Source organism: Camelus dromedarius, chromosome 5, assembly GCF_036321535.1.
Source record: "Camelus dromedarius isolate mCamDro1 chromosome 5, mCamDro1.pat, whole genome shotgun sequence".
Classification (NCBI taxonomy): domain Eukaryota; kingdom Metazoa; phylum Chordata; class Mammalia; order Artiodactyla; family Camelidae; genus Camelus; species Camelus dromedarius.
In genome coordinates, this window is record NC_087440.1 from 43420066 (window position 1) to 43432460 (window position 12395).

The 12395-nt window shown below is 33.6% G+C and overlaps 1 protein-coding gene across 6 annotated transcripts in view; it reads right to left on the minus strand.

Annotated features, from left to right (window-relative positions):
* The window catches only part of SEC23A (SEC23 homolog A, COPII coat complex component), a 56628-nt gene that overhangs the window by 23789 nt on the left and 20444 nt on the right, over positions 1 to 12395 (minus strand). For all 6 annotated transcript variants that reach the window (XM_031453633.2, XM_031453631.2, XM_031453627.2 and 3 more), the window contains 5 exons: positions 9989 to 10147; positions 8782 to 8897; positions 4079 to 4202; positions 2032 to 2112; positions 930 to 1019 (listed from right to left, as the gene is read on the minus strand). In XM_031453633.2, coding sequence (XP_031309493.1) covers positions 930 to 1019; positions 2032 to 2112; positions 4079 to 4202; positions 8782 to 8897; positions 9989 to 10147 — 570 coding nt within the window. The remainder of the gene's footprint in view (positions 1 to 929; positions 1020 to 2031; positions 2113 to 4078; positions 4203 to 8781; positions 8898 to 9988; positions 10148 to 12395) is intronic.

The following is a 12395-nucleotide window of genomic DNA, read 5'->3' on the forward strand; positions in this document are numbered from 1 at the left end:
TGAAGGGAGAAGTGTAAAGAAATTAACACATAAGAACAGACATAAGTGAGGTAATTTTGCCTGAGTTATTGGATAAAGAGAAATTGAGCTAAGTTCTCTTCCCTAGGTACATAAGATGAAAACAGAGCTTTTAGTAAGATAATCACATGATGAACAGATGACCAATAAAAAAAACCATTAATGAAAAGAGAACAATAGTAATATATGATAACAATCTTCAAAAGGTCATCAATAAGGAAACTTTCTTCATGCCCTTTGACAACAGACATTCTTGTTTTGTTCCTTATTGTTGTTGTTTTGTCAATAAGAGCCACTATCTTTTTCACAAATTTTAATTGTTAAAAAAAAAATTCCTGCACCTGTCTGAGGAAGGCGGACTACTAATACTTTGTTGTTCATTTTATGCCTAATTACTATTAGTATATAAGTTAATAATTGATACATTATATCATTCTTTAATATGACAACTTCCACCTGCAGCAAAAGACAAAAATCTCTCCAAATATTGGAACCTTTACCTTACAGTCTTTTTCTATGGATTTTGATATTATTAAACTTTCTTATAGGAGGATTCATATATCACTATACACCCTGTGACAACTAGGAGGAGGTAGATACCTAATTACAAAAATGCATAACTGGAACAGAATTTAAGATTTTATTTATGCTTCAATTTTATATTAAAAACAGAAAAAAGAAAACTGAGACTGAAAGTTGGGTTGCCCAAGGTTGGGCATTTGCAGGCTTCCCTGACACCTTGTTGCAGTATGTCCTCTCATCAAGGAGTTTAGCCTTGAGGAACAGAAAATGACAAACAAAAACTCCAAAACAGAATAAGCTTTGGGTCACAAGCTCTGGAAATATTCATGGCCTAAAATAAGTATTTTTTTCAAATACACATTTCAATATTCAAATATAAAAAGTCATACCTGGTTGACAACTTCAAAATATATGGCTAAGGTTGTAGTGGGACTGAGTCCACATATCTTCCATTGACAAGTGCCACCTGTTCCTATCTCCTGTAAAAATAAAACATAGTATGTTCAAAAGCTACAGAATACAATTTATTACTATGTATATGAAGGCAGAAAGAGGAAAAATGCCAGTAAGAAAAAATCTTATTTCCGGATTCTAACTAATTCAGTAAATGTTAGAAGCTTAAAAATTTTTTAAGATTGTATAAATATATCATGAAATAAAATTAAGCAATTTTAACACAAATAAAATCATAAAATGATCCAAACTCTTGCTAAGTAAATTACACATATTAATACAAGTTCTTCATATTGTAGACTTTAAAAATATACATCATTTAATGAAGTAATTACAACTAACATTATCCTTCTATCCAACTATTTAATCTGTGTAAAGAGATGTTAATTTAACATATAGGATATGCGTATATGAATATAGGTTCTCTGGATCAGAGCTGCATAATTTAAGCAGTCTAATTCCCAAGAAAACTTCTTAGATATAAATCTTTACCATGCAAACTGTTTAAAATTAATTTTCAAACTCTGTCATTATAAAGCCCACTCTGTCATTTGTTCCATCATTCTCTCCACAGCTACATGATTCTACCATTCTACAAGTGTTCATATGATATGTCCACTAGATGGGATAATAGAAAAGAAAGGAATTGAAACTTAAATCTGGCTGATTTTGTTACTTTGATGGAAATTCTACTAAAAAAAAATTTTCAGAATTAATTTTGACTTTCAGAAGTCTCCAAATTTCCAAATTATAGTTGTTGGGTTTTTTAGGCACACTGGGGCAAGGAATAATTTATGCATAAAAAAATAGAAGACTGGTGACAGTACAAAAGTTTTAATTTAGGGATGGACAAGAAAAAGGGCATGCAGAAAGAACAACCACAAACAGAGGTATACCAGTGGAAGCTGAACCACATTGTACTGAAAAACAGCCCAAACAATAATTTTGAAAGGAATGCTATTGACTGTCACCCCAGGTCTTTGTCGGATCTGCCCAGAGAATTAACTGTATTTTCTTTTTAGAATAAAGGTGACTTACATTTTCAGACACACAGGGTCCTTTAGAATTGAGAGACACGCAGGGTCCAATAGCTCCTGAAATCTTTATTTCCCTTGAAGTCTGCAAAATAAGAACATACAATCGGTCCTTCATGTCAGTGGGCTCCACAACTGCAGAGTCAACCAATCTCAGATTAAAACTTTTGAAAAAAATGTTTTCAGAAAGTTCGAAAAAGCAAAGCTTGAATTTGCTTGTACACACGCAATGCTGTTTACATAGCATTTACGTTTTATTAGGTATTGTAAGTAATCTTATAATCTTACATTATATAACTTTGCGACAATTATGTTTACACTACACTATAGTCTATTAAGTGTGTAAAAGCATTATCTTAAGAAAACAATGTACATAACTTAATTTAAAATATTTTATTAATAAAAATGGTAACCATCATTTGAGCCTTCAGTAAGGCATCATCTTTGTGCTGGCAAAGGGTCTTGCCTCAATGATGCTGGCTGCTGACTGATCAGGGTGATGATGGTTGCTGAAGGTTGTGGGTAGCTGGGGTAATTTTTTAAAATAAGAAAACAATGAATTTTGCTGCATCAAATTACTTTTCTTTTCACAAACAATTTCTCTGCAGTACGCAATGCTGTTTGATAGCATTTTACCCACAGTAGAACTTCTTTCACAACTGGAGTCAATCCTCTCATACTCTGCTGCTGCTTTATCATCTAAGCGTACTTAATACTCTAAATCCTTTGTTGTCATTTCAACGATCTTCACAGTATCTTCACCAGGAGCATTTTCTATCTCAAGAAACCACTTTCTTTGCTCATCCATAAGAATTAAGACCTAATCCATACAAACTTTATCATGAGATTGCAGCAATTGTCACATCTTCAGGCTCCACTTTTAATTCTAGTTCTCTTGCTAATTCCACTACATCTGCAGTTACTTCTTCCACTGAAGTCTTGAATCCCTCATATTAATCCATGAGGGTTGGATCACCTTCCTCCAAACTTGTTAAGGTTGATATTTTGACCTCTTCCCACGAAACAAATGTTCTTAAAGGCATCTAGAATGGTGAATTCCTTTTAAGTTTTCAATTTACTTTGCCCAGATTCATCAGAGGAATCACCACCTATGACAGCTATAGCCTCACAAAATATATTTCTTAAATAGTAAGACTTAAAAAGTTGAAATGACTTCTTGACCCATAGGCTGCAGAATGGATGTTGTCATGAAAGCAAGATGAATCTCATTGTCCATCTCCATCAGAACTCTGGGTGACTAAGTGTACTGTCAATGAGCAGTAATATTTCAAAAGGAATCTTTTCTTCTCAGCAGTAGGTCTCAACAACGGGCTTAAAATATTCAGTAAACCATGTTATAAACAGATGTGCTGTCCTCCAGGCTGTGTTGTTCCATTTAGGGAGCACTAGCAGGGTAGATTTAGCATAATTCTTAAGGGTCTTAGGGTTTCTGGAAATGGTACATGAGCATTAGCTTCAACTTCGAGTCATCACCTGCTTGAGCCCCCAACAAGAGAGTCACCCATCCTCTGAAGCTTTGAAGGCAGCCACTGACTTCCCTTCTCTACTCTCAGAGTCCTAGATGGCATCTTGTTTCAATAGAAGGCTGTTAAATCTCCATTGAAAATCTGTTGCTTAGTGTAGCCACCTTCATGAATGACCTTGCCTAGATCTTCCCGATAACTTGCTGCAGCTTTCACATCAGCACTTGCTGCTTCATCCTGCATTTTTATGTTATGGAGACGGCTTCTTTCCTTAAACCTCATGAACCAACTCTGGTAGCTTCAAACTCTTCTTCTGCAGCTTCCTCACCTCTCTCAGCCTTCTTAGAACTGAGGAGAGTTAGAGCCTTGCTCTGGATTAGGCTTTGGCTTAAGGGAATGTTACAGCTGGTTTGATCCTCTATCCACATCACCAAAACTCTCTCCATTCTAGCAATCAGGCTGTTTGACTTTCTTATCATTTGTGCGTTCAGTTAGGTATCAATTATGGTCAAGCTTACAAATTTCTTTCATGTTAACATACCATACATGTCAAATTTTGGTTCTTACCTTTATTTCTAATGTACCACCAAAGCCCATTTTAAACTGTCCATGCATATCTTTGGTAAAGACTCTTTGAAAAGTCTGCTTGAATAAGGAAGTGTTGAAAGAGTCGCCCATTACCATGTATCCTCTGCGTGGAAAAAACAAAAAACAATGTGACACAAGTATTAAGTCCATGTGTTAAAACTAGAAAAATAAATTATTTCTCAACAATACCAAGAAAATTTAAAGATATCTCCCAAAATGTACGATATTACCATTAATTTTAAAAACTCAAATACATGAAAAAAAATCCCACAAATAATATCAATCCTGAGGGTACCTGAGTGCCCCTAACACTTGTATTTGTCCTCAGTGATTTTTTGAATTCCTTTTTGAAATAAGTAATACATCCCACACATTACAAAATTCACAAGGTGCAAAAGGGTACACAGTAACAAATAGGTCTCTCCCACCCCAGTCACCCAGTTCTCCCTACCAGTAAAGACAGCTCACAGTTCATGGCATGCATTCTCATTCCTGATGACAAATATCTATGTGTGTATGTGTATCTGTTACAAATATTGTCTCTGTGTATCACATCAAACTTAACTGTGTTATACCCAGTGAATGAGAACAGAAGGATATCTTAGAAGTATTTTCACTCTATGCACTTAAGTTTTTTTTTTCAGTAGCATATATCTTTATAGATTTTTTTAACTTTTAAAAAAATTAACTGTCAAATAAAAGCTATTCTGAGATGCTATTTCTACCTTAATAGATTAGCAAATTAGTCTGACAATATTTTGTTGGCAAGGCTGTGGAAAAGCAGGCACTCTCATAACTGCTGATGGGAATGGAAATGGTGCAACCCCAGTGCAAGGGAACTTGACAATATCCTAACAAAATTACACATATATTTTCTCTTTAATCCAGTCACCCTACTATTAGGAATCTATCCTAAAGATAATCTAGCAAAAAAAAAAAAAACAAAAAGCAAAATCTATGCACAAGTCTATACAATGATGTACTATTTATAATAATAAAAGATTAGAAACAATCCAAATGCCCAACTATTAGACTAGCTGAATAAAATATGGTACATCCACACAATGGAATAATATTCAGTTGACCCTTGAACAATATAGGTTTTGACCTGCATGGATCCACTTATGCATAGGTTTTTTTTCAATAGTAAATCCATAGATGGTTGAATCCAAGGATGCAGAACTGCAAATACGGAGGAACCACGTTTATGGATGGCCAACCATAAATTACACTGGGATTTTTTTCCATCACTCAAAGGGTCAGTTCCCCTAATCTCTGAATTGTTCAATGGTAAACTATACTGCTATAGACCAATTTTCAGGATGTAAGTAAAAAATACAAAGTAGGGGAAGATAAAATTTTCTACTGTTTAAATTATGAAGGGGATCTGTACATCCGTATACATATTTGCATAAAATATTTATATATATTTGCTCGTATCTTCAAAATATTTTAAGTAGTTTTTAAAATATAATCAAAAATTAAATTAGGCAAAAGAATAAAACTGATGTGGTATAATTAATCAATGGTTGGTGATTTTATTTTTGATACTGTTAAAGTCTTAATTTACGTTATCTCTTATGCTATTATAAATTGTATCTTGTTAAATTTTATTTTCTATTTATAGCTGGCTCTTGAACAATGCAGGGGTTGGGGGCACCCACCCTTAGGCACAGCCGAAAACCTATGTAAAACTTTATAGTAGACCCTCCATTATTAATGATTCCACAACCTCAGATTCAAACAAACACGGATTGTATAGTACTGAAGTATGTACTGATTGAAAGAAACCCACATATAAAGGGACCTGCACAGTTCAAACCTAAGTAGTTCAAGGGTCAACTGTATTTGTTACTGATATATAAAAATACAGTTGACTTTTGTACACTGACCTTGATCTAAAAGCCTTGACAACATACTAATTCTAACAGTTTGTATGTAGATTTTTTCAGATTTTCTACTTTTACAAACATGTCATCTATGATGGTCTATGGTATCACTAAACCTAGTAATGCATCCTAAATTAATAGCAACTTACACCACATCCTGCTTATATGCTCCCTTTTACAGCAAACTTCTATAAAAGAGCTGTCTAACCCTTACTATTCAGTGTGGCCCTTGGTCCATCAACATTAGCATCACCAAGGCTCTTGATGGAAAAGCAGAATTTCAAGTCCCACTCTAGGGAGAGGGTATCAGTAGTAGAGCACGTGCTTAGCATGCACAAGGTCCTAGGTTCTATCCCCAGTACCTCCATTCAAAAAGTAAATAAATAAACAGACCTAATTACCTCCCCCCAAAATAAAATAAAAATCAAGTCCCACTCTAAGCACACTAAATCCAGAATCTATTTTAACAAGATATCCAGTTGACCTGCACAAGTGAAACGAAAATCTGAGAAGCTCCGGTGTATGTCAGCTGCTTCCAATCCCTTCCTCCTGTTCTTTTTCTTATTTACTCTAAGTCAACTTTCAATGCTCTTAAAAAGGTCACCAATGATCTTTGTAGTGTTAAATTACACAATCTTAGAATCTCATCCATTTCTATTGCTCTACAAAACCACCAGTATTCTGACAACTTCCATTTATATCTCCAGATATAAATCCAGACCTATCTTCTGCATTCTAGGTTCTAATATCCAACTGCCTACTCAATATCTTCTCATGGATATCTGCTGGCATCTTGAACCAAACATGTTCAGAACTGAGCTCTAATCTTCTCCCCAAATATTCTTTGTCTCACTCTTACGCATTTCAATAAAGGGCAAATCAATCCTTCCAGTAAAGTCTTTCGGTTTTCTCAAACCCTAGATCCAATCTATCAGAAAATCCTCTACCTTCTAAATATATCCAAAATCAAACCACTTCTCACTACCTGTGATGTCCCCACTGGGTATTCTTATATTCCTCTACTGAAGACAACTGAAGTCAAATGATTCTTTTAAAATATTAAGTCAGATCACATCACTCCTCTGCCAAAAATTCTCCAATGACTTCCCATCTCATTCCAAGCATAATCCAAAACCCTTACAATAGTAAAAATTCCCTCACAATCTGTCCCTCTGACTCACCCCAGTACAGCTACTTTGGCCTCCTCAGTATTTCTCAAACACCCCAGGTACATTCTCAGCTTTGCACTTGCTATTCTCTCTGCTTAGAACACTCTTCTTTCATATACACGTGTGGCTCACTCTCTCACTTCCATAAGTCTTTGCTAAAACATCACCTTTAATGAGGCCTTCCCTTCTCACCCCATTTAGAACTGCAAACCTCTATGCTCATGTCCTGACTTACTTTTCTCCCTAACATTTATCACCATCTGACGTACTATCTACTTTACTTGTCTCATCTCCTCTCACTAGAACTGTCCATCTAACATGTGGCTATTTAAATTTAAATGTCTATCAATTAAAATTGAATAAAATTAAAAATTCATTTCCCCAGTCATACTTGTTGCATTGCAATGGGACAACACAGAGAATATGATGAATACAAAATAACACTGAACAGTCCTATACTAGAAGATAAGATCCATGAGGGCAGAGTTCTAGGTTTAGTTCACTGCTGTATCTCCAATACCTAAAACAGTCTGACACATAGTAGGTGCTCACTAATATTCACTAGATGAATTAAATAAATAAATAAACTTAAGAAATGAGTTGACTTACTTGACTGAGGTTTATAAAGCCTAATCAAACTATCCCCAAAACAATGACTCCCAAAGGAAGAGAAAAGAATATTTCTCAATTCATTCTATGAGGCAAGTATTACCCTGACACCAACACCAAAGACATCACAAGAAAAGGAAACTACAGATCAAAATCCCTTATAAAGATAAATGTAAAAAAACCTCAACAAAATACTAGCAAACCAAATCTGGCAATATATATAAAGGATTATTCACAAGTGAGAGTCATTCCAAGAATGCAAGGTTGGTTTAACATACCAAATCACTGCAAAACACCATATTAATAAAAAAAAGGAAAAAAAATCATATGATCATCTCAATTGACATAGAAGAAAACATTTAACAAAATCCAACACACTTTCATGAACAAAAACAAAACCTCAACAAACTAGGGATAGGTACTTATTCAATCTGATAAAGACATCTACAAAAACCTACAGCTAAATCATTCTTAACGGTGAACAACAAAATGGTTTCCCCTGAAGATAAAGAATAACCAAAATCTATAGAGACAGAAGCTCAGTAGTTGTCTAGGCTGAAAGAGGAAGGGAAAGGGGAAGGAAAGAGGGATGGGGAGTGACTGTTAATGGGTACAGAGTTTCTTGCTGGGGTAATGAAATGTTCTACAATTAAATTATGGTGATGGTTGGAATATACTAAAAAAAAATTAACTGTATGTTTTAAATGAGTAAATTTTATGGTATGTGAATTACATCTCAAAAAAGCTGCTAAAATAATGAAATAAAACAATGACTGCAGGATATCAAGATGAGCTTTTAAAACAGAGCTTGTGCCTTTTTAACTGCATTTTACAACAAATTTAAAGTGAGCTTCACTGAAAGGAGTACCAAAAGCTGTTAATAGCTGTTGTCCTGGAGTGGTAGGATGATGACTGCTTTGGGTTTTTTTTGCAAAACTGTCATTATTGGTTTATATTTGTAAACTTGTCACAATTAGTTTATAACTGCAAAACTTATATAAATTTAAATACATACCCAGTAAGGTTAGGACAGCATTTCATCTCCAGAAGACCTGTCTGATCTAATGCACATGCATAGATATCAATAACATGACCAGTCGTAGCAGCTCGATTAGCCAATGCTTCAAAATGCTACAACAGATTTTTTAAAATCAAATCAAAGCAATGTACAAATTTAATTGCCCTATAAATCTTTTTCCCATTAATAGATCAAAATGATCTAAGAAAAACTAAAGGAATAATCCATAATTTAAAAGTGATTTTTTCTAATATAATTTTCATAATGTCTTATGATACAATACCTTCCATAAGTCTGCTACTTGCACATTATTCTTTTTAAAAGCCATTATTTCTAAATGAATGCCTAAATTAAGCTAACTTTGAAGAAAGGCATAATGAACATCTTGCTTTTCATACATAAACATGGTAGAACAACATAGAATACTTTTTCCTGACTAAATCCAGTCAAGTAACATCAAAAATAGAGATACAATAACAAAAGCATTAAGATAAACAAATATAAAACTTATTTTGAAGCTCTAAGAAAAATTCCAAGCTCAAAAGGCAAGTTAGATCGCAGGAAGAAAGCTTCCATTAACAGTGACAAAAATTATCTGTTATTAATTACACCTTTAAAAATATAATAAATAATGACTACCAAAAAGAAATATGAGATAATATAGCACAACTAAACTAAATTTGTGAACTCTAGAGAAGTAAAAAAAAAAAGAGGGGAGGTAGACATTAACAAGCAGAACCAATAAGGGAGTCAGGAATCAACAGTAGTGAAAATGTGCTGACACAAACCCAGATAAAACTGAATTTACATGAACAGAAGACAACTCATGAGAAAATGATGGACTCAGCTATGAACAATATACATATCTAAAGGACAGCCTCTTAGAAATGAAGAATTGAAAAATTTAAGGAGTTCTTACTAATAGGAAAGACATTCTTTAATATGAATATTAAAAAAGGCATACAGGGTTTCTCTCAGGAGTAGTTTTTAAAGAGATATTTACTGGTGTCCACTATTAAGTTATTAAATATTTAAAATCAGAAAAATTATAATGTAAATTATCAAGAAAAAAATACTATTTCTCCAATTCTGAATAGCAGTTGCAGTATCAACACAATATCAGATTTAACATAAGATGTTTGTATTCTTCTTCCATCAAATGAAATTTTCTAATAAGGCAAAAAGACTTCAAAACCAAAATTACCTTAGTTCCTTTTTTAACATATTTGGCATTATCTTTTTCAATGTCATGCCATGATCTTATAGGTGTCTTCAATTCATCTCCAACCACCATTCCAGGCCCCTGAGTGGCTGGACCACCAATGAACATCATGATACGAGCACCAGTGTTGGGAAAGGTACACTATCAGAAAAAAAGTAATTCATTAGAAGAGTTTAAAGGAAAACATACAGATATACATTCCTGATAGTGAATTTTGATACATTTTTTCTAGACAACAGGAAAGCATACATTTTCCACGAAATAATCAAATGTTCAAAAAAAATGTACAAACAAGATGTTTGTTTGAGTATCTTTCCTTTGAAATTCTATTCTAATAACAGTGCCTTCCTAATTTTAAAATAATCTATAAACCTGATCCCTGTAAGCAAGGATGTTCCTCTTGCTTAACTAGTCCTAGGCTGGGAGGAGTCCTAGACAGAGAGGAGTACAGAAGGAAGAAGAAAAGAGAGCATCTTCTTCTGTTTTATTGCTGTTATTTTATTTTTGTTTTCTATGCTTAAAACATACGCACAATTTAAATTTCTAGTTGATGGACTGAGTACTCCAATCTACCTCCCCTTTCTCTCAAGATACCAGTGAAATGAGATAAATGGTATTGTTTTAAAAAATAAGTAAATAAATAAATAAGAAAGAGTGCTATCAGTAGACCAGAAATTTTGAGAAATCCAAACAATAGACTGTATTAGATTGACAAAAGAATTTTAAAAAACATATTCCAGATACCCAAGGTAAGCTAGATCTTCCAAGGGAAAATCTTAGAAGCTCTACATTTAGAGTCAAAAAACCACAAAAAGCAGCAATTGACCAAAGTGCAGTCAGCTCCAGAAACAGCAGCTAATGACAACAGATTTTGCCATCAGCAATTCCTGAGAACTGTTCTCTGAGGAAAGTAGGCAATCTGCCCAGGGACGGTTCTTAGCACAGAAACTGGGGGCTGAAAGATACAGAACAGAGCACGTGTTACAACAGATACCACAACAAATATGACAACTCTCAAGAGATTCTAGAACTAAAATCACTGCAAAAACAAAAATACCTCAATGGATGGGCTGAAAACCACGCGTGAAAATCAAGTTAGAGATATGGAAAATAAAGTTGAAGAAATCTCCCAGAAATGGGAGCAAAGGAAAATATGAGGGGAAAAAAAATAAAGATATAAAGAAATACAGATGTCCAGCATCAATCTAATGAGTATAGAATAAAAAAGAAAAAGTAACCTGAAGAATGACAGGAGTCTTCAGAATGAAAGGGCCTACCAAGAACCAAACATAATTAATGAACAAAGAATCAAACCCAAACACAGCCTACTGAAATTTCAGAATTCTAAAATTAAAGGGAACATTTTAAAAATGTTCAGTGGGCTAAAGAGTTTCCTAAAAAGGAGTAAGAATGAGATTACATCAAATTATCATCAATAAACTGTCTGTTAGAATACTAGTGAGGAATGGGTCGAAGATCCTACTGAAGATTATCTGGAACCCATAATTCTACAGCTACCTAAAGTACAAATGAAGTGAGAGGAAAAATTTTTTTAAATTTTAGATATGCATGAACTCAAAATTTATAAGAAACAAAAGAACTAAGTTCAATCCAAAAGAAATAAGGGAATCTAGAAAAAAAATTTTTTAAGGTATCCTAAAACTGATAAATGAAAGATTCCCCATCAAGCAGTAAAATTGCAATGACTAAAAATTACTTCTCTATGTGTATAATCACTCTATTTGTTCCACAATTAATAATATTTATATAATCATATTCAAAATGCTTTCATTTGTATTTCTATAAATAGTTATTGGACAAAAATATGGAGTGCATTTTTTGCGCTACATTATAGCTTCAGAAAAGAATGTAAATTATATAAACTTTAATGATAATTTTAAAAATCACATGATTAACAAATCTGGGCAAGAGCAAGGAAAGCTACCTTTTACTTTTCATTTTTGTAAAGCCTTACATATTGTTTGAATGTTTTTATTACTTATTACTTCCATAACTTTCTTAAACTAGTTTAACAAACAAATAAAAATACTCTTTTCATCTTGGGTATCTGAGCTAATAGTAGTCATGTAAAGTTGAAACATCAATTAAAAAAAAAAACAAATAAAAGCATACAAAACACACACCTTCATAACTAGATCAAAAAAGAACATTAAAACTTCAAATTACTTACAAGTGAAAAGATAAACACTAAGTCCCAGGGAGCTATCTTTCATGCAAGCCTTCACACAGAGCAAGGGCAGTTTGGGGACACGTAGATGGAAGAAAGAAAAAGGAAGCTAGAAGCTGGCGTAGAACAACTGCCAGATTCAAATGAAAACTTACTAAGGGGCACTGAAGAAAACCAAGAAAACAACCTAGAGCGTGAAAA